This window comes from Paralichthys olivaceus, chromosome 12 (assembly GCF_024713975.1).
Source record: "Paralichthys olivaceus isolate ysfri-2021 chromosome 12, ASM2471397v2, whole genome shotgun sequence".
In the NCBI taxonomy this organism is placed as follows: Eukaryota; Metazoa; Chordata; class Actinopteri; order Pleuronectiformes; family Paralichthyidae; genus Paralichthys; species Paralichthys olivaceus.
The window spans coordinates 19471386-19494151 of NC_091104.1; the positions used below are offsets into that span (position 1 = coordinate 19471386).

The 22766-nt window shown below is 42.5% G+C and overlaps 1 protein-coding gene across 1 annotated transcript; it reads left to right on the forward strand.

The window, feature by feature from the left end:
• The first annotated feature begins 18735 nt into the window (after positions 1-18735).
• Positions 18736-20071, forward strand: olig4 (oligodendrocyte transcription factor 4). Its single transcript, XM_020084784.2, has one exon. It carries the CDS (start codon positions 18973-18975, stop codon positions 19744-19746), a length of 774 nt encoding a protein of 257 aa, XP_019940343.1. The 5' UTR covers positions 18736-18972; the 3' UTR covers positions 19747-20071.
• The last annotated feature ends 2695 nt before the right edge of the window (positions 20072-22766 follow it).

Consider the following 22766-nt stretch of genomic DNA (forward strand, 5'->3'; position numbering starts at 1 on the left):
GGGTCCTACTGTAGCTTTGAAATGAGCAGTTGTAGCTGAATTCAAAGCCTGGGGCTCGCTCACTGGTGTCTGATCCAATCGCATAATCCAAAATGTTTTTGATGTAGGCCATCTTTAAAATACAAGACTTAATTATATAATTTAACTGTTGAAATGATTTTGACAGTTCTCTACAGTCACAGCCTGGCAGGGAATTGCTGACCCAAACCATCAGAAAAAGAAGAGAGGGTTTTCTTTTTCTGCCTGGTGGACGCAAGGCCATTAAAAGCTGCACATGATAACCCAAGTCGACACTGAACATTACAACTGCTCCAGTACCTCTCCTACAAATCTCCTCAGCTGCATTCACCCAGAATTGATCGATATTCCTGTAAAATTGTGAAACTGATTCCCAACAAATTGCATCTCTCTTGGCGAGTGTGTGAGGCTGGCCCACTGGAGGAAGAAAAGCCCTCTGCTTAACGGGCTCGTAAAAATAGAAGCTTCAGCGAACTGGGATAGTCACAGTGGAGTGAGCGTGAGGGGGCTTTTTATTATGCGGCCCGGTGCAAAGCCGGGAAATGTACGTGACGATGCCAAGAGCCAAGAGGCAAGAGGCATGGCAGGCACTGCAAGTACCTCACACTAGGTGGGCTGAATCCCTTTTTCATTCTTAAAGACATTCTGTTCAGGACCTGGCCCTGAGGAACTACAGGATGCCAATAAAGTTCAACTTAGCCTTGACTAAAAGCTATGCAGGCTGAAACTCATCTGCTTCAAACTACAGCAGTCTCACTCTACACTGTATTTAAAGATGCGTCTCCACTTCCTCCCACTATCCAGAAACAAAGCTAGAATACTGGATTTGTGACAGCCGCCAGGGGGCAATCGATATGCTTTGGCTTCACTTTTGGTGACTGTTGATAATTCTAACTCAACAGCTGTTCAATACATCCTGTACTATAACTTGGTTGAAGGCAAGAAACTCACACTTTCTTTTTTCATTATCACATAACATCCAAATTTAATTGATATCTTGTCTCCTTGATGATATTTGTTATCACAAGGACACAATTTTAATTTTAATTGTATTAATCAATGGATTCACTGGAATTCAAGGAAATTCTTTCTTTAACTATCAAATACAAAAGAGACAAAAGACTTCCTAAATCCAGTCACATTAACACAAAGATTTCCTTTTAAACCAGGTAAGACCATGTTAGATATTAAACCATATTAGAGATATATATATTGCGCTTATAAATCAATTTCCAGTACAAGAGCACAAGCAAGCATTAATATTTTAAGTAGCTCTTCACCACTTTTCCATTTTCTTTATGGATCAAGTTACAAATAGTCAGCTTTTTGAATTATGGACAGAGATGGACTGTCTTCCTCTGTTTTCTGTCTTTATGCTAAGCAAGGCTAATTTCCCACTGATACCAGCTTGGTATTAAGTGTTTAGGGAGATTAAGCATATTAGCATATTAGAGTTTATTGATACCATTGAAGAGGTTTTGATTTCATCACTGTTTGCTTAAACAGAATTACGCAAGAACTTCGGAAAAGATTTCCATGAAAATTCATGGAAGGATGGTACATGGGCCACGAAAGTACCCCTTACATTTGGTGCGGATCTGGACAAAGGGGGGTACTGACTTTAACATTGAAACAAGGTGTTTGTTGACATTGTCACTGATTTCCCATGTTATAATTCATGGATCTTGATTTTTAAAAACCTGGCTTGTTTTAGGATTGGTGAATATGAGTGTGTGCAATTTGATGAAGCTTCATCCAACTGAAGGGGACTGTTGGGCCTTGGAGGTGATTTGTGATCTACTGAGTGCAATACTAGTTTAAAATCAAATCAAAGATTATACTGATATAATTTTTTTAGCATTGTTTTTTTTTTTGCCCTAGCATCCTGGTAATAATACCTGACTGATTCTACATGTTCTTATATGGTTTTTGAAACATTTTGCTAATAACTGGTTTTCATTTTTTGTCTCTGTGTCTTATATACTGACAGCTGTTATCGCTCCTCTCCCTCTGTTAGACACTGTACAGGTAAAACAGCCTCTGGGGACCCCCTGCAGCTTTCCTGCAGTGTGTTTCTGGAGATTCTAAACCCCCACAGAGAGATACTTGGTATAAACATGTCTCTCTCTCTCTCTCTCTCCCCCCCTCTTTCTCTTTGAGTCTCTTTCTTTCTCTCACCCCCCCTCTCTCTCTCTCTATGTCTCTCCACCAATTAACACATTAAGCAATTACAATTATGTCAAAACCGGTGATTGAGGAGGATGTTTGCATGTACCACAAACACGTCAACAGTACAGTGTGAAGGGTGTCACACAGCATGTCACATGATTGATGCTGATGTCTGAACATGTCAGGCCTGCTCCCTGTACCAGCGGCTCAGAGAGGAGAACCACAGCTCCCCCTGTCAGTGACTGGGGACAGTACAAGACAGATTCTTCAAAGCAGCTGTCATGTCCCTTTTAATGCACTCTATGTAGCCTGGACAAGTCCATGAGTGTAACTAGCACATGTTAAAGACATAGGTAAAGAAACACACACATGCACACACGCACACACACACACACACTCAAGATGCAATTTCTCTCGAGAAGTCCAATAAGTCTCTCCAGAGCTAAACCTCATCTCCCATCTCTGTCTGTCTCTCTCCGTCTCCTCTGAAGTCACTGAAACAGTGCGTAGTGTTTGTTCATCAGTAAACATACGGCAAAATAGATGTTAGTGGAGTGAGCAAAACATTGTGCAAAGTCACAGTGACATTGCTGCGAGTGCTGATGGAGCCAGAAGATTGTACACAGATGAATATTCCACCGCTGAGAAATATCATTAATCAGACGCTTACCTTTTCTGTCAGGCCGTGGCTAGGCCGCCCGAGACGTTAAGGTCATAGTATGATGACTGATACTAAACGTGGAAAGTCTCAAAGTTTAATTTCTTTGTCCTCTTATGTTTTTTTTTGTGTTTCGTGCAGGTGTAATTCTGAAGAGTAAAGTTTGATTGTGACAGTTGTAGTGTCTTTTAAAGGCTTGTGTCACATTTGGATTATAAAACGTTGCGATGAGTGGCAAGGATATGAAAAATGTGTGTGTTTCACAAAGCTCGGCTGTGATCAGAACATCCTTGTTAGCTACGAGCTTTTGTTATGTACCGTGAAAGGAAGTACATGTTAATGCATGAGCCCCTCAAGCTTCTCCTCTCCTCCTCTTCATCTCTGTTATTCAGAGGATAAACTGGCAGCTGCAGAATTAGATTACTTTTCAGAGACTGAGAGAAGAGGAGATAAAAAGGTTTACTCTGCCCCAGGATATCACCTCTTTTTTCTTTCTCTAAAGTTGAGGATCTCAAGAGATGTATATTCAGAGATAAATCGGAAGCAATAATATGACAATTTATTTATAAATAGTTCTCAAAGATGGTTACTGATATATTAGGTCATTCTAATCATAACTGATGTATGTCCAAGTGCATTTTTCTGCTAAGTTTAATTTAACAACTTATTTTACACTGGCTGCAAATATGCAAGATGAGGGAGAAGTGGAAACGCATCATCCATCTTTACTTCAGCTGCTTTCAGACATGCACTGCAAATGTCCAAGTAAGCTGCTCCAGATATTCTTCAGAGTTTTTCCTGCCAGCTGCCAAGTAAATACTCTGGAGAATATCCAAGTGAGCCCATGTGAGAATAAAGCAGGAAAAGAATTCACCGCAAACAAGTGGACCGACTGACGTGAAGCAACAGACTCAAAAATGAGAAAAACAAAAAGAATTGAAATATCACTGAATGAAAAGGAGAAGAGCCACAGATTAAAGATGCGGACAAAGATGTCAAGTTGGAGAGAGAACAGGTGATTAGGCTGATGCCAGTGTCTGTGTGCTGCAAACAATGTGCTGTACAACAAAAACACATGATTTTCACGGCAGAATTTATCAATCACGACCTGCCCCCTGCTGCTCTACCCAGACACCACCCTTCACCTGAATGCTCCGAAGAGTTTCCTGTTGTGAGAGGCAAATACCGGTGAAAGTTTGAGATTAATATCTGAAAACAGTTTACATTCTATGGTTTGCAATAACACGTTCCCTCTGTGAGGAGAGACGTCAGGTTGTTTTCTGTTTGTGTTCTTTGATCAGAAAATGCAGGAGATCAGCACCTGAGAACTACTATTGCTACGGGCCTGTTGTGCACAAACAGGAGAGTCAGTCTTTTATGGTTCATCGGCACATACAGTATGCATGAAGGCAGTGAGGTTTATAGCGCTGCTGATTTGTAATTTCCTCGCGCCCTCAGGTCTCCTGGGGGATCAGGTTGTTGCTGCTTGCCCTCGCTCTCTGCATTAACTCTCATAAATGATTGAGGAGGCACGTGTCGGGGCTGGTCTTAGCCACTTCTCGAAACACAGCGATGCTATTAAATATAAAAAAGGCAGCACATCTACTGCATCGATATGAGAGGAAATGGGTACCGTGTAGGGATGATGTAAATCTTAAATTCTCAGGGAGAGATAGGGCCTGTATTGCTTTTATCATCCTATAAATAACCATGTGATCCGTAGGGAGAGAGTCGGACCACCATCCGGGATATGTGAAATGTAGAGGTTTGAAACAATATTATATCCCCTGGGATAATTTAGCCTCTGGGTAATATTTAAATTACTTTCTTCTTTCATAATTCCTCTCTAAACCAGCTGAGTGAGGAGTCCAGGCCCTCCCTCAGGTCGATGTTGAATCCCAGCGGCAGGTGATTGTTCTGGGGGTACTCTCTTTAAAGCCAGTCTTGTCAGGCACATCCTCAACCACAGCGCTCTTATGTAACTGTACGCCTGCCTCTCAACTTGACAAGCAAGTGTGCCTCATCAGCAGTCTGCACTGCATTATTCATGGAGAGAGTGGAAGTGACTGACTCGTATACACTCCATCTATCTTAAATGAATGTCTTAGCCTTTGGCAGAGCACGCAATGAGGTCTGAGCTGAGAGCTGGCAGTGTTTGTGTGTGTGTGTATGTGTGTGTGTTTGGTCAAGGCAGGAAATCGAAAAATGCATACGATTTACTGCGGGAGATGAAAGCATGGAGTCGTAGAAGTTAAAATGATTGTGTTTTATCATGCGTCAGACTCCCATGAATATGATCCAGTAAATTAAATAAATATTGGATGAATCACATTTTTAGCTTCACTTGCTCCGACCTCACCCCTCGATGGGTTACATTGGAGATACATTAGCTAAGGGCTGGAGAGTCCTGTCCTGTGTCTGGGTGGTGACATGTTGGTGACATGTTTGAGTGCAACCACTAGAAGGCGCTTTAATTCCTGACAACAAAGTGCTTTTGCAGTGTTATCTGTGGGATCTCACTTAATACCAGGCCCCCCTACAGGTGCAAAAAGAGAATATAAAGCAATGTAGAAAATATTGGGGCTATTACATATTTTGGATTTTACGACTAAAGGCCATGATAAATTGTGGTCTTAAGGAAGAAATAGATTATTCTCCCTTATTATAACTTAGTTAGATTTTTGAGGAGAAGTGTTTATGTGTTCTTGTCTCCTAAATGTGGTGCATAGATAATTGTATGAAATGTTGTGTTGATTGTGTTTTTTGATGCAGTGTATACATGCTGCCTAATTGTGGCTATTTCCTGTAATTTCAGTCCCCTATTCTTTCTATTTTTACAACTCCCTGAGATCTCCCAACCCTGTATATGTCCTTTACTTCTGATTATTCACCCTGATGAAGGCCAGTGTGTTAAAACAAGTAGGTGCATTTATTAGAATCTTCCTTAAGCTTTAGCTACACTCATAAAGGCGTTTTCATTTCACTATACCAAGAGTGCCTGCCTTGGATTATTTGATGAAAGTTACTTGGTATATTCAAAGAATTTTATTTTTTTTACAAACATTATATTCAAATCAAGCACACATGTCACTGAATGTTATGTTGCAGCAAACTTATTGAAGCGTTAAAGGTCTTTAGAACAGCAATCCCTCCTATGGCCCTCCAACTTAATCAGTTTAAAAATATGCCGAACAGGTTGTGTGAATTAAGAGTGAAAGAGACAAGAAACATTTTTTTTTAAATCCAGATACTAGTGCGTAGATTTATTTGTTAAGTATCATTATTATTGCAGTTATGGCTTCTTTCTTTCTTTTTGTACATAATGGTGTCTTGTAAGCCTGTTCTATTCTGGGCAAATACATGAAACAATAACACAAATCAATCAGTCAATTAATCAGTTTCCTTTTTGCATAATTATAATTTTTTTATTTGAAAAGCTGATTAAAAACAGAATTGAAATATTAATATGTAGTTGCACTAAATTTTACGGTAGTAATAGCAAAATCATCCAAAGCAAAGTATGTGTTCAGTCGGTTCTATTTTGCTGTCTTAAAATCCTAATTTACTCTTGGATTAAATGATCTGCTTTAAATGACAGGCTGCAGTTTTCTACAGTGATATCTCAGTGGATTTCTCCATATATCCTGGGAGCAATGACTAAAATCAACAGCTTCCTGTTAAAACATTCACTCAACATGATATATCTACAAGCTTCATGGAAGTTTCTGCTGCTTCCAATTCATCAGAACTGTTTCAGATTTCTTAAAACTCACTAATGTTTGATTTAAGGTCCTTATTTCTTGTGGGTTTTTTTATTTGACTTGTTTTAAAAAGTTGAAATAACTATCAAGAGAGTAATCTTGAAAAGTCCCCCCAAAACAAAAAAATAACTTCAACTTGAATTTTATATTATCCCTAAGGAGGTTTGGTTTGCAAATTGAGCTGCAGCGGTTTTTAGTCAAGGACATAAAATCAATAAAATTTTAAGATCAAGACCAATGAATAAAACAGCCACACACTGAAGTTCTGGGTGAAATGTAGTGCTGGTGAAAAGTGTATGGTCTGAACTAATTCCTTAACCAGTGTTCTGCTCTGATAGTATATACTAAATGGTAAATGGACTGTATTTATTTAGCACTTTTCTAGTCAATAGACACCAATTCTACAAAGCACTTTTTCTATCACACACCATTCACACCCGTTGCTACGGCAGTCTGGGACAATGAGGGGTTTAGTATCTTGCCCAAGCACACTTTAAGGAATTGCCAACCTCCAGCAATCACCCTTTTAAACTGGAGGACGACCCACTCTACCTCCTGGTCCACAGCCGAATGTTTCTCAGGGAAAACAATATACATAGCTCCATTTGTTGAGCTCCACTGATCTCTGTACTAAAGAGAATAGTGTCCACAAATATGAATTTTGAGATATTAAAGTAGTGCCGACATTATCATGGGGCGTTTTAATTTGCACATGATAATATATGATAATATCTGACAATGTTACCAGTGAGTGTGATCTGATGTGTTTCCTCAGCTTGTTTGTTTTGATCTCACCCCTCTCTCCCCATGCTCCCTGTATGTGACCTTTCCCCCAGCCCCACCCAAAGTCACGTACATTTTCTTTGGGGGACAAAAGCGTGTCCCCCTGAATCCCACTGACTCTGCAGCAGTGGTTGCGCCACACTGAGCTACTATCCCCCCGCCACCTTGGGGGCCCATGTCCTGAGGGCTGCAGCATCAAAGAGCTCCCGGGTCGGGGGGGTTGACTAGAACCTGGTTTAACCCTGCCGTGGCCTTTGCATCACAATGTCAGGGTACGTTCCCACTCTTTAACCCTCACTTTTCCTCGTGATATGCGTATATCAATGATGCCCCCCCCTTTCCTCCCTAACGACCTCTCGTGTCCCTCCCACCGCCGTCCGACACATACAGATCACACTCCTGTTCATTTAGGGAGGGAAATCTGACCTTGATTAAAGGAGGCTGTTAAAAAGTCACAACAACACTGGAGCTAATGTTGAATCTGCTAAGAATACTCAGGATATCAAAGCACTGTGTGGATAATGGTGATGTCGGGAATCTGCCCACTTTGCCTCCATCGAGCTCACAGAGAAAATAATCCATCCTGATTATCCTGCAGCTAATCTGAATGTTCCTTTTTATTGTTACTGAGAAAAGTAGGCGCTGCCCGTAAACTGTATTTTAACTTGTGCTGATCCTTCATTAAGAGATGCAATAACTTCTGATCAGTGTTCATAAACTTCTCTCTTAAGACCCAATTTGTTTCTGTATAAAACTGAATGTGTAATTCAGATCTGTTCAGTAAAAACATCACAACCTATAATGAAGTCATATTGTCAGACTTCAATCGCCCTGTAAAACGTTTCAGATCGTCAGAACATAGATTGACAAAAACATTTCTGGGTACTTATGGTCCCACCGACCACATTACTCCATCCATAAAGATGTCAAGGAATCACAAATCCCTTTATCTCAACGCCATTTCTACTGAGATGGCGATTATCCATGCCGTGAGAGACACATTATGCAACAGAGTAATGGACTTGCCATTCATTTAATTGGATTATATCTCAGTCTGTGCTGCTCTGACATGTCTATAAACAGTTTTTTTTTTGCTCAGGGTAAAACTTTGTTTATAATCAAGGTTTTGCGAGACACAATGGCTCCACATCCAGGAAGTGTGCTTTGTCTATTTAGATGTATTTTTTATCCCCCATTACAAATTCTGCTAAAGTTTGGTTTAGAGGGGAAGACAAAAAAAAAGGCATGAGGCCTCTGCATCATAAATAAACAAAAAGACAATAGTTTCCTCTCAAACTGTTGCACAAACTCAAAGGCAGAGAGTGAGATGAGACTGGAGGCATCCCCTCTGACCACTTTAACATAACAAAATTCATTGTGTTGTCATGAGTTTACTTTTCAGAGGCCGAGCAGAAGGCAGTTGTTTCAAAAGGGGACTTGGTTAACTCGAATGGGAGGAGGAGACGCGGAGGGCAAAGGGCACAATCTTACACGAGTTTCCTCTTTCTCTGATGCCCAATAAAATTGTGAAAGGGCTGAAAGTGAATGGCAGGGACAGGGTCACTGAGAGACACAATGGTCTCTGCGGAGAGAGGAAATCTAATCAGCTTGGAGATGCTAATTTTATGGAGCACCAATTAAGGAGAGTTTTTTTATGACACTTTTTGGAGAAAACAAAACAGCAGAGCTGTCCCTTCTCAGTTGGGGGGCCCTTGGTCAAGTGGCCCCTCTCCTCAGCCTCAGCAGCATTGAGCCCAGGCTCTAATGGGATGGCACCTCCTTTATGCCTGCCCTCGCCCACATTGGGAAAATGAGGCAGTGTCTGTTTGTTGTTCTGGAAGTTTGTGTGTCCCGTTTATCACTGTCACGGCACGGAGACACACAAAAAGACAAGGACTGAGGAGAGGAGAGGGGGGGGCTCTTATGTCCAATCTGTCCTGCTTTGGGCTTTACGACAACCGGCCCCACGTGGCGAGTACCCCACCCTGGACCCATACATCTCCATCTCTGCCTTTCGGGCACCGACAGCCTTTGTATCGGCTCACTCCGGCTGCCAAGATATGCGTCTGTGCCGCTAACGGGGGCCCAGGCAGAGCTCCTAACTAGACAATGATGGGGGATCCACGACGGCCAATGTTTAACCAGCGAGTGGCCCACTCACGTCCTGGCCCGGCCCCATAGCCCCCTGTGCCTTTGTGGGCTCAGGGTTAATCTTTTAAAGGCCGGAGCAGGGGCTCACCCCCTCCTGCCCACTGCCCCACAAATATACTGCCACACAGTCACTAGAGCTGTACTTTTATGGGACCTTTTGTCCAAGTGCTGCATGCGCTGCCTTTTAACGCTACAGTGCTTCATTACCCACCGATCTGTAAATCTTTTTAGGAATTAACACATCATGAATAATATATTACTTGGAAAATGAAGCCTAGTGAAAACTTAAAAGGATGCTATGCCCTCTTCTGTGCCTCTGGTCGGAAAACATAAATAAAATCATTAATTCATGCTCGCTGGAAATTAAAGACGTTCTGCATAATAGATCATGAAGTTTAATAGGATTTAGGATGTAAAAAGACAGACACACAACCGACCGCAGCTGCCACAGGTGGATGAGTCGCCTGACGCCCTGCAGGGCTCTTTTCATATTCCTTTTCATTTATGTCTCTTTTCCATCTCTTCTCCTCCCCTGCCCTACTTCCCATCTTCTTGCTCCTGGGAGATATGCGGCGCTTGGTTCTTTCTTTCCTCTTCTCCTGTATCGAGTATTTACAGGCCCTCGTAAACTTGTATTGATATTTAATGCTGCGCTCAGCAGGGCAGGGTCTGTCGGGCCAAACTTAGAGGCCTGTGCCCCTCAGAGACAGGAAAAGTGAGACAAAGAATGATATCAATAACAAAGGTTGCTATAAACCTACACTCAGGCCTCATACCACTGAGAGGCCACACAGCCCAGATGACAGCAGGCTGGGGAGGCAGCTGAGAAACAGGTGGTGATGCAAAGAAATCTCAGAGTGAACTTTTTCTTTTACAAAAATGTGGGGTCATCTCTGTATCGTACTGCTGAGGAGAGCAGACTGATGCTGGGTTCTGACTTTCACTGTATTAGTGTAGAGAAGCTCATTAGTGCACTGTCAGTATGTTGTGATGTCGTAATGTACTTCACTAATTGCATCTTGCATCTTAGGGCCGCTTTTAAAACTGCGGATCATGAAATACATCTGGATAGATCAAATTAGTTTAGCGTCACAGGAAGAGTCCTCAGCTGATCTGGGTCATATTTAAAAGACTGGAAACCTTTATTGAACTTTTGTTTTTGATTTATCATTTAAACTTTGAATAAACTGTATGTATGATTGGGTGCTATATAACTTAACATCCCCTGTCTGGTTTAGCATCTATTATTATATTTGTGTATTTTCCTGAATCCAAAATCTACGACTGACTAAACAGACTGTCAGGAACTCCCAGACTTCTAACCAGAACTAAGAGACTCGATCATGTCTGTGTTAGCCTCCTTACACTGCGTGGCTCCCACTTTGCTTTACAATAGATTTTAAGATTGTGCTGATGTGTATATACAAGTTGTATAAATGTATAGCTCTGAAATGAGTTGCTTTATAGAAAACTAATAAAACACGAAAATAAAATCCAAGCAACAATATAATTAAAATGTGTGCAGTGACATAAACAAGCAGCACATTCAATGAGACTCCAGAATAATCAAATATATCAAATGAAATAAGGAAAATAATAATAATAATAAAGATGAATTATGACTGTGATATTTATTATTTAAGTGTTATTGAAATACAGAGATCTGAAGAAGAATGCAGACTTATCAGTCTGTAGACTGAGACAGGTTTGGTTGATGTAAATGTAATCCAGTAATTCATGGCTATGCTGACATGGTGAACAGATTATTAATTTTTTATGTTTGATATATATACACATATTTTTATATTTAAACTCTATATTATTCAAAACAGAGCAAATATAATTCTTATGTCAAACAAATGTGTTTTTCCCCAATGAAGAAAAACTGTCTATGTGCTACAAGCCCTATAACCATTGTCATCTTTCCCACAAACCAGTTCTTTTTCTGAAAACCTGTTGCTTACATTACCCACAATGCCCCACAACAACACACCAATGACAGCTCAGTCAGAGATTTAGGTGTTTTTTAATGCTGAGCCTCTATAGCTTCAGGACAGATGAGGATGGGCTACATAGAAGCTCTCAGGTTATGAACACATGCTGAAAAGTAGGGATTGACGGTCACGTGATTGCATACAAGATGATAATATAAAAACGTATCTACTGAACGACAGCGGTGTGACACAGGTCTGCTGTGATGGAGAAAGGTCAAGACTGGCATCTCCCCCTCCCCACCTCCTCTATAGTTGAACAACAGGAGGCCTATAAACCACAGGGTCATGGCCTGGTTTTTGTCAGCAGAGCAGAGAAGAACAGCACGAGCGCTCTGACTTTGTACCCCCTGATTATGTGTCCGAGAGTCACCTCGTGTGTTTTTCCTTCATCCGTCACTCTTAAGGGACGCAATCAGATTGTGCTGCAGGAGACGTCCGTGTTTCATCCGTGTTGGACACTGGGTGATAATGTGTCACAGGAGCAGATCTCCTCATCAGTATTCACATCCAGCCATATGTGAATTAAGGTTTAATGTGCGTCCGTAATCGCCCACCTGAGCCCTAGGGTTGAGTGAATGTGCGTGTGTGTGCGGGTTTGTGTGAGTGTGTGTGTGTGTGTGTGTGTGTGTGTTTGTGTGTGTGCAATAAAAAAAAGACCAGGGCAGAGGATGAAGATAAATAAAATGAAAATGACAGACTTGGGAGATTCGACATAATTTACAAATTCTCCCAAAATATTGAAGCAATACAGTTTCATAAAGTGTGTTACACGCTCCCCCCTTGTATTTTCTTCTCTTCCTTTTCCTCTCTCTTTTTCTCCCTCTCATTGCGTCACAGGGTGCGACTAGACCCATTTTGAAGGCTCCTTGAAGTGCGGCTGACAAATGCGTCCTTCCATCGCCAAGAAACAAAGGCTCTGACGAGTGGATCCTCCCCATACTAACCTATCCCAGGATTTATTGCGCATCAGTGATGAACCATCTTCCAAAGAGGTAATGGTGCTGGCAAGCAACAAGATGTCCAACACTTCAATTCTACTTGGCCTGTGAAGGAGCTGGTCTTTGTTGGCTGCATACTCCCAGATTATTTTGATTGATTATTTTTGTGTCAATGTCTCGGACTGACAAAGACATTAACTGGTGTTATTGGTGCTGCTCTCTCAATCATGGCAACATTCATAAGATCACTTATTCTTCAGCTATTTGTCTTCAAAGTAAAAGCACTGCATTTGTTTTGTTGCTGCAATGCTATATATCGATGACTTACTTTCATTTTGAAAAAAGTGAGTTTGAGTCTGAAAATTCAGTCGATTGCTTAACAGATAAATAAATAAAATATAATCGACCTGCAATGTTTGAAAACATACCAGTGAATCAATAAAACTTATATATAAACCACACAACTACAACTTCAAAATCTTCATGGCAGAGAAACCAGGTAGGATGAACACAGTTCTCTTTACTCTGTTTATAAAATGATCTGCACAACACATCCAGCACAATAGTGATATTATATTGTAGAGGATGACTCACCAATGACAAAGAATAAATTATCAAGTAGCTCTGCAGCATTAACACAAGACAAGGGATAAGAACATTCCAAACAGGCAGGTTTAGAACGAGCAATGCACCAGTTTTTTAAAACAAAAAGCCAAATTCAATTCTGTCACTAAAGGCTTTAAAAGGCCAATACTCACAAAACAGACACGCTTCATTCAGTGTGTCTGCAGAGGCTGTTTAAAAACCAAGCACATGTGGGCACACACACTTACTCTCAAAATTGATCAGATCGTCAATCACAAGCCAATGAGGATCGCCAGTGGCCACCAACACTCGGGTTATTGTGTGCGTTGACCCCGGGGTCAGCGGTAAGTAGCTGAGGACTGAGCCCCACACAAAAGGACAGCATCATGTACTTTCCACATACAGTGGCGTCGTTGCCGCTGGCACCCTCGTGAATAGGCACATGGCGGGCCTATCCACAGATGGGATGGGGACAAGGGAGGAGGTGGGGAGGGGGTGCTGTGCGCGTGTTGCCGTGGTGAAGGAGCACAAGCGGAGGTAACAGACTGAAACAATGGCGCTGATGACAGGCAGGAGTCGTGCCTGGACTTCAGGGAGGGAAATTATTGGGCGAGCTGGTTTATCAGACTGGATAATACAAGAGACGAGGGGGGGTGGAGGGAGACAGAAGGAGGGAAGGGGGCACGGCGCGGCAGAAGTCTGCAGACCGCCGACACAAAGCCACCCCCACGCAGCAGTGAGTGGCCAACTGTTCAAAAGTGTGGCCAGCACAATGGCAAACAGATACACTTTGTCTTTTGTGTTGTGTTTAAGTGTGTGCGTCACTGTAGGCTTGTGTATATAATGTGATTGGAATGATTGGGACTTTCTTTCATATCTGTGTCTCGCTTAAATACATGTACACTTTCTTGTAATTGACTGGATCCATAACAATGTACTTCCCAGCTCCAAAAAGAAAAACTATTTAATTCTTCTTGTCATTTGATAATATAGACAATTTGCACAATGTTTCAAAATTTCTGTGTTGTAAATGTGATTTTCGGGATTATATTATTATAATACTATTATTATGACGTTAGGTTGATTATCTATGCAGAGACAGATTCTGGAAAAGATGATGAATCATTTTATACCTTCTAGTGTTTTTGCACCACCAATGAAATGACATTTATCACCACTGTTTTGGGGTGGATGAAAAAAGCTAACCTTCCAAACGTGGACAAATCAAATCAGAAATCTACAAGATTTGCTATTTTTGTCAGTTTTCTATGAACCACTCTTTGAAGCTTCAAGTTCTTGAATACTGGATGTTGCAAACTTTCAAGTCGTCTGTTTAAAAAACAGAAACCCAGTGTAGAAATGATTTTTTATTCTCCTACCTTTACTTACTTTTTAGTGTATTTCTTTCTTTTTACAAATTGACCTAGTCTTACTGCAAGTGGCGAATATTTCTCCTTAGGTGGTGACAGTTTTCAGGACACCATCATCATTTGGGTCCTTGCAACCTGAAGGCCGACATCTGGACCGGGACCCTGCACCTCCTGATGACGGTCTGCTCGGCAACCGGTTCTGCTCTTTCCCCTTTCACTCTCTCCCCCTCTGGCCCTGTCTTTCCTCCCTTGGTGTCCCCCCTCGGGGTAATTGTGGGGTAATTTATGAAGTTCTAGCAGCATGGAGTAGGTCGGTGTATGGGACAGCCTGCTGACCGAGCCCCATTCAGCTCCAGAGGAGAGGGCCTGGACTCCTTTTATCCTCACCATAATCAGCGTCTCTCCCTGGGCCTGGATGCCCCTCCTGACTCCCCTCGCCCTGCAGCGCTCCTCAGCATGCGATCCACAGTGGATACTTAAAGATGAGGGGGAAAGTTATTGGACTCTTTAGTGACTCATAAACATCCTAGAGGATTTTCATAGCACCTTTGTGCCTTTTTGTTCCGGCCGAGATAATGCAATTGTTTCAGGCGGAGTAAATGAATAAATCACCGAGCGGTTTGTCCCAGTGGTGTGAGATAACAAAGGGCAGCACTCCCAGTTCTCAGAAACACTTGTCAGTCCCGTTCAGGCACTTTGTGGAACAATTTTATATCTCTCCTCACAGACATTGGTCTTCAGAGGGAGACATTTAGATCTATAGATGAAGCAAAACCAAGCCAGTCCCACATATCAGCGTCTGCTGCAATGATTTGGATCTCAGACTCTTGATATCAGAACGACATTGATATAATGGTGGTAAACAAAAGCTGCTGAGCGTCCTCTACTCTCAGCCACATGCCCAGATTAAAGCTCAGTGTGTGTGTGTGTAACGAAGATCTAGCCAGTGATCCTGTTAAAGAATGACCAGCGGAGAGTGAAGGAAGCCTTACAGTACACACAGCGGAGGTTTGCTCTTCAGCTCAGCGCTTTATTGAGCCATGATAAGCCCTAATCTGGCCTGATCCTCTGTCACTACAAGCATATGCCTGTGATAATGCCCTCATTTTCTGGTCACCTGAGCACTTTCATCGGAGTGCACCCCGTGAGGCGATAGAAAAGGGGCTCCCTATAGCCTAAAAACAAGTCTGTCAAGGAGCCCTTGAATTGGATGAAGGCCCCTGAAAGGTGCCGTCCAGAGAAGAAAGTCAAACACTCACTGATGCCGGGTTAAAAACTGAAGGATTATGTGGAAACATGGAGGGTGGCTACGCTTTCATTTGTAAAACGCAAAGCTCAGAGACCCTTGTGTCTCCCTGTGTGGCCCGTTGCCTCTGCAAACACATGAATGAGAATACATACGAATGAGCAAGAGAATGGGATTTATCTGGCTCATGCATATAATAATGGAGTAAGAGAAGGACTGATTACGCCCCTTACAATGATCCATATATGTGTTCAGAGGGTTAGGGTTCAGTTTATACTAGTACTCAACTTCTCTGTGCTGTTTCTTCTCATCTAATTCAGTATCATTTGTTTTGCATGAGTTGCAATCTCACTAATCAAGCTTCATGTACAGTTAATAAGAAGCCTTGTTTTTCTCAAAGTACATATCATTTATTAATAGCATTACAGAAACTTTATTGATCGTTTTTTTCTCTTTGGATTATATCAAACACAATGAAAGGTGTGGCACGGAACCAGCCATTAAAAGGTCTGAAAGATGGGAAAAAGGGATAAAATTTTGGACCATTGTGTCCAAAACAGTTAATTAGGACCTGACCCAATTAACAGAAAAGAGTCCAGCAGCCATGTTGGCTCCGGGCCTAACGATGGGAAAATCCATATGCTCCAAATAAATGGCCCGTGTTGGCTCCCAAGGTTTCCCAATTATAATATCACTGAATGTTGGCTAAGCCGAAGCACCCTGCAGGGCCCCCTGATGGTGCTGTGGTGGGGGGTCCTGAGGGCCCTCTTGATTCCCACTTCTAACTTTTTGTAGGTTCGTTTGTGTCGGTCCTCTGAGGAAGCACACAGCAAGCTACAGACCTTTGTGAGCTTCAGTGCAACTCCATCAAAAATAAAACAATATCCATCTATATCTATATAAATATATGTTTAAGCAACCTTAAAACATGGTGGTTCAACCATCAACATACAAGAAAAACACAAATGAGAGGAGTGAATTCATAGTGAACACGTGTCATTTGCATACATACATGTCGATGTGGAAAAGGATATGTAGGTGAAAAGATCTCAAAAAAGTAAAACTCAGCACTAGAACTGCAATTAAGTCATTTATGTAAGATGATTAAATTAAATGGTTACATTAGAGAGTTTGATGCAGTGTGTCTCTCAAAGAGCAGAACTATGTGGAGATTGCCTGGAAGGCACATTTCAAAATCAGGCATATTTAGTAAAAGTTTTCTGCTTGGATTTGTACTAGCTCTTGTTGAACGGATAATTGCACTCACTATAAATTATCAAGAAAGGATTTTTTTTCATTTTTTAATAAGCTGCTATAACAAAGGAACTGGAAAAAAATAAAACCAGACACTCAGACAAAGAAATGCAGCCTGAGCCGCAAAATTACTCATGTATATCAGTCCCCTGAAAATGTAAGATGTTTTTTATCAAGATGCACTAATAAATCTTTGGTAGATAATTTTTATGGGTTCTTTATTGGCCCATTTCTCATATTTCCAATGAGTTTTCTGAAAATCTGTTCAATAGTTTCTGTGTTAACATGGCAACAAACAAACCAACCAACAAACAGGCTGACAGGGGCAAAAAACAATACATTCCTTGGTGGAGTAATAAAGCATGATGCACAGGAGAAAAGTTGTGTGAATGTCAACATCTAAAATATACAAAAACATATAAATCTCAAGTCAGTGGTCCATCTTAATTTACTTAAATGACTATTTCTGCAACAATCCTGAAGTTGCACAGATGCCCACGGCTGGAGGAGAACGTCTTGTAGAGTTGGGTAAATATAAACCAGGGTGTCCTACTGAGCACAAGATGAGAAAAGCAAACAGTTTCTCAGCAGAGCTGAGTGATGTTGAAACATGACACCTTCCAGCCATGACATCTCTTTAAATGTTTCCTCCATCTGAACTCAATAAAATCTTGTATGTGCAATTATTGTACTCCAGGCAAGAATCAATGCTGCATCCAAGGTTCACAACATAAAAACAGTGCTTTTGTGAATCTCTTTTGCAACCCGGAATGGTGGAAAACATGAGAAGAGCATTGTTATAGTTTGAAACCTCTGGCCCTGTAGCACTGCCTCACTGGAGGCTTTGCTTGGCAGAGATGAGGCAGGAAATTCCTGAGCCAAGCAGATTCCAGCCTCCGAACGCTACAGAGGAAGAGATGCTGGGAAGTCAGCTTGATCCAGCCACAAAACCAGCTCTGCAATTACACGCGGGACATCGAGCCTGGTTAGAATTAACATGTCACAAATGGAAATGTCTTTAATAGAGATTCTTTAAAGTTTATGCTGTATTCCTGACAGCTCTGTTTCATTTCAACAGAAAGAATATGTGAAAAAGGAAACCTGAGAAAGTGCTAGTAGCTTTTACGGTTGAATTAAAGGAAGACAATGCCATGCCCACTCTTTAGTATCTTTTTAACTACCTCCTCCCTGACTGGAGGACCCCCTTCCAGTGATAGTGATGTGATTTCACAGAGTGTTTGGGGAGCCGAGTCAAATTTATTTGACCCCCTTTTGTTTCGAGCTCCTGGTTGAATTGTACCTAGTCTGCCATTAACGCCACTCTTTACATGTTGAAGAACCTCATATGGTGCTTCATACCTTTCCCCAAAGTGTCTCATGGATACCATATGTAAATAAGCCCTGGAAGGCATCATATATCTGGTGTTATGGAGCAGGGCTGTAAAAAAACTGCCTCACTCTGGGGGGTCACACTCACATTCACTCACTTTAACTTCACTTTGAATATCGTGTGTTTTTATCTTTTATCCAATTTCTTAGCATCAAAAATGTTCTGTTTTTAAAGAAAAGTTAGATGAAAGTTCTGGTGAACTCCTGGGGGGTGCAGGTTAACCCGTGGTTTTTTGTTAATGTGTAGGGGTTTCATCTGGGTTGGGGGGAATTAATCGTGGGTGTGGGAAGGTGAAGTGGGGGCTGCAGGAGGGAGGTGTAAGAAGGGGGTGAAAGTGTGTCCCTTCTGCAATTGGCTGTGGCTCTAAGTGTCTCATTATGCGACTTATTGTTCCTTTGTTGTGCCAGCGGTATAAATACACCCCAGTTGGCCCAGAGGGTGACAGTTAAGACAGACTCACTCCTGTGGACAGACTAATCATCAGTGAGAACGGCTCACACTCACAGAAGCAAGACAGTGCCGACGCAGGGAACTGGAAAAGCTTAAAAACTAAGAACTAAGAAGCATCTGTAGAATTAAAGTCCGCAGCTAAAGCTCTCAGGTTCTTGTTTTGTATTTTTGGACAATTTTTTCCATTTCTCCTGCTCCAGCCAAGATGGATTCTGATGCTGGCTCCACCTGCAGCCGCTCCTCATCCCCTGACCTGGTGGTGGATGACTCAGCTGGGAGCTTCTTCTCCAACAAGATGTTCCAGACGTACTGCCAAGACGGCAGAGCAGACAACGAGGCCAGCCAGGGGAGGATGGAGCGCTGCGGTGGCGGCGGTAAGATCAGGTCTGAGGTCAACAAGGAGGTGGTGCAGGACCTGAGGCTGAAAGTCAACAGCCGGGAGAGGAAGAGGATGCACGATCTCAACCAGGCGATGGACGGCCTGAGAGAGGTCATGCCCTACGCCCACGGCCCCTCAGTGCGCAAGCTGTCGAAAATCTCCACCTTGCTCCTGGCCCGCAACTACATCCTCATGCTGTCGAGCTCTTTGGAGGAGATGAAGAAGCTGGTGGGGGATGTTTATGGAGGCAGTGCTGCTGTCCAGAGCCGCTCCGCAGGCCACCCCGCCATTACCCCTTCAGCTCCCACAGCCCACCACCCTCTCCATCCTCTGGCACATTCCCTGCACTCCCTGGTGGGTGGCACTCCATCCACGCTCCAGCACCATCACTCGTCTTCTCCGTCTTCGGCCCCAGCCCCACACTCCACCCACACTGCCAGCTTCCTGGGCTTTCATGCACCAGTCCAGGGCCTGCTGAAGGACCCCCTGCACCTGACCAGCTCCTACAGGCACTTCCCCGGCATGCCCTGCCCCTGCTCCCTCTGCCAGCCTCTGCCCACAACTACCTCCACATTGCACAGCCTGTCTATGAACAAGTGAGGGGGGGCTCTCTCAAAACTGACCTGTGATGTTTGGATCAACACCAAACAACTCACAGAAGATTGTTTAAAAGAACTGATAAAATAATGGCTGGTGCCACAACTTGTACATAATGTATATATATACCTTCATACCATGTAAACTGCTGCTATTTTTTACCATGTATCTCTTCAGTATTGTTTATACAGAAATATTCTAAATGCACAATGGATTTTATCAGAGGAGCAAAGACTGTAATTTATCTGATATGTGGGGATGTGAAAGAAAATGTCAGAAGTGAACTGGTGTGTCCTATGGTGCAGGATTTCTATTTTCCTAAATTAAATTCTTTTTTTAAAATAATAACTCATGTTTGCCTTCTTCTTTGCATGAATACATTTTAGAAATTGTATAAACATTTTCTGGCTGATTATTCTGTCATTGGTGGTTTGTGTCATATTTCTCTGAACAATTTCTCTCAGGTACCATTTCTTATTTCAAGGCAGTTGTTTATTTCAGTTTTACTCACAACTACACATCAGCTTGGGTGAGAATAGCACAGCAGCATCTTCTTAACTCAACAGAAGGGCTTTTATTGCTGCTGGGTAAGACAAAAAATGATGATTAGGAGAGGGTGTCATTGGTTGCTAACCAGCCTTGGACAGACCAACCTTGAGAGATAAAAAAGGGACAGAAGGGGAGACAATACGCCATCACAGAGGCTTGAATGTGGCTCTCTTAAGCAGAGGGACCATCCATCTTCACCTCAACAGGGTGTAGGAGATGAAAGGGCGACACAGGCGCCAGGAAGGCCCGTCACTTTTGTCTGACGCAGACATAGCCATGTTCTTAGCTCTACGCCAGAGATTTGTCACTGTCTCATAAGAACGTGGATCGAGGTGCACAAAAGGCCAATTTAACACAATGCAGTCAGTCCAACACTAGCTCCTCTAAAACCATACAGAAGTCCCTTTTCCTTATTAATGGATATTTTTATACTTTGTAGTGGTAACACACATTTTCAGTCAAACTTTGTTCTATAAATATATTGAAAAATCTAGTTCTTGCTTAGTGGTAACAACGATTACTCAACTAAACCACAAGCATAACTATTATACACACTGATTGCCATGAACATGATTTAGTCAAACAACCCAACAATGGCCGGCCTTCACTTAGCAACAAATCAAGCGTGTAAAATACATGCTTATCCTCCCACGGCTGACAGATGAGCTGGAGATCAGGGGGAGAAATGAAGAGATGTAACACTCATTCTCACCCACCTCCCTCCTCCTCCCTTTCCTAAGAGCCCTGAATGGGTCTGAACAATGGCCATGCGTGGGACACAAAGGCCGGGGGAGTCCAAGCTCTCGTGCCTGGGACACAGACCCCTTCCATTCAATCTACATTTCATCATGGTAACAAGCGCTGTCGGGCCAAAAGGCCTGACACCCTCGCTCACCACAAAGGCGGTTAGCTCTAATATATGAGGCTATTGACACTGTAAAGAGCCCCTGTCAGTGCTGGGGGATTGTCAGCTGTGGGATGTCTCAGTGGGGGGAGGCAGCTGCCAGCCAAACCAAGCGGCGGAGCTTCTGTCGTGGGGACCGGCGTTGCAGCGTCACCTGGTCCCTGGTCCCCTGACACAGAGACCTCGGGGTCCTCCCACAAGCCCCCCCTTCACTGGGGCACAGGTGGGAATGGGAAGCAGAACACATTGTGGAGATTAGCGGGGATCGGCCTCCCTTTGGTCGAGGTAGATAATTAGTGACACTGACTTGTGCAAAGCTGGTGTTTCCTGATCGGCACCAGATGGTGTTAACCCACGGTACGGAATCGGCAGTCTTGAGTGTGTGTGTGTGGGTGGGTGTGATGAGTGTGTTGTGTAATGGATATGCTTCTTAAATCATACAATATGGGCAGGTCCTCTGTGTGCCATTATGGTCAGCCGCCGCTGTCATCACGGCGCTCTTTAGCAGACGCTAACCAGCAGTGGCAGCACTGGTTTAAGTCACAATGTTGTGCACAATTAACTCCGAAGATTGAACACAATGACACAGAGAAGGGTCATTTCAGCAGGGCTGAGGGATGTATTCAGATTCTAAATAAAACTGGTAATACTGTGATGTTTAAATACTCAAGTCAAAGTAAAAGTCCTGCATTTAACTTTTTTACTTCCAGTAAAGGAACTTGTTTTGCCCCACACCCCTTTTCAGAGTCATATATTAATAACAGGATTATTATCGTTAATGTGTAATTATCATGTGTGTTTGCTGATCGTGATGCCAGTTTTAAACACTTTTTTAAGAGTTGGGCAGTTTAATATACAAACCCTAAATGTTATAAAGACATTTCTGTTGATAACTGAGTCCTTAAAATTAGAGATGTTCTACTAGAGATGCTTCGAATGCTGCTGGACGTATAAGCAAGCCAACGAAGATTTATATATCAAACCAATACCATGTCTTTAATGTATATCAAGATGCTTTCAGACACAAATGTCTGACTGAGTAGCTCCAGACTTTATCCAGATATTTTTGTGTTGTTGTAAATGTGTCTGACCAGAGAATCTCCTGCTTCATTGTAAATATGTAAAGACAAACTCTGGAGAAAGTCCAGTCCCAATAATAAGAAAATTCTCCACAGTTTATGTCTGTAAACGTTTAGGTTAATTATAAAACACAAATCTTCATTTAAGCTCATGGTCCCAACCCTGGACTGGACACTATAGTCTTCAACAACACAAAGAATGGAATGATGTTAACATACATTCCCTCTTTGTGCATCAAATGCACACACTATCACAGCATGTGGACAGATGGATAAGTTAACTGCTTCAGATACTGATCAATAGACGATTACTTGTCCCAACTCGGCTCAGTGCAGCCTGCATTGACAGAGTTAATTAGGGGACTGAAAGATCCAATTAAAGGGATTGAGGGTCCGGACAGAGGAGACATATTGCAGGACGCTCGCACACATTGTGCAGCGTCTGGATGAAGAGGGGACTTCAATTAAGAGAGAACACTTCTAGAGGCTTG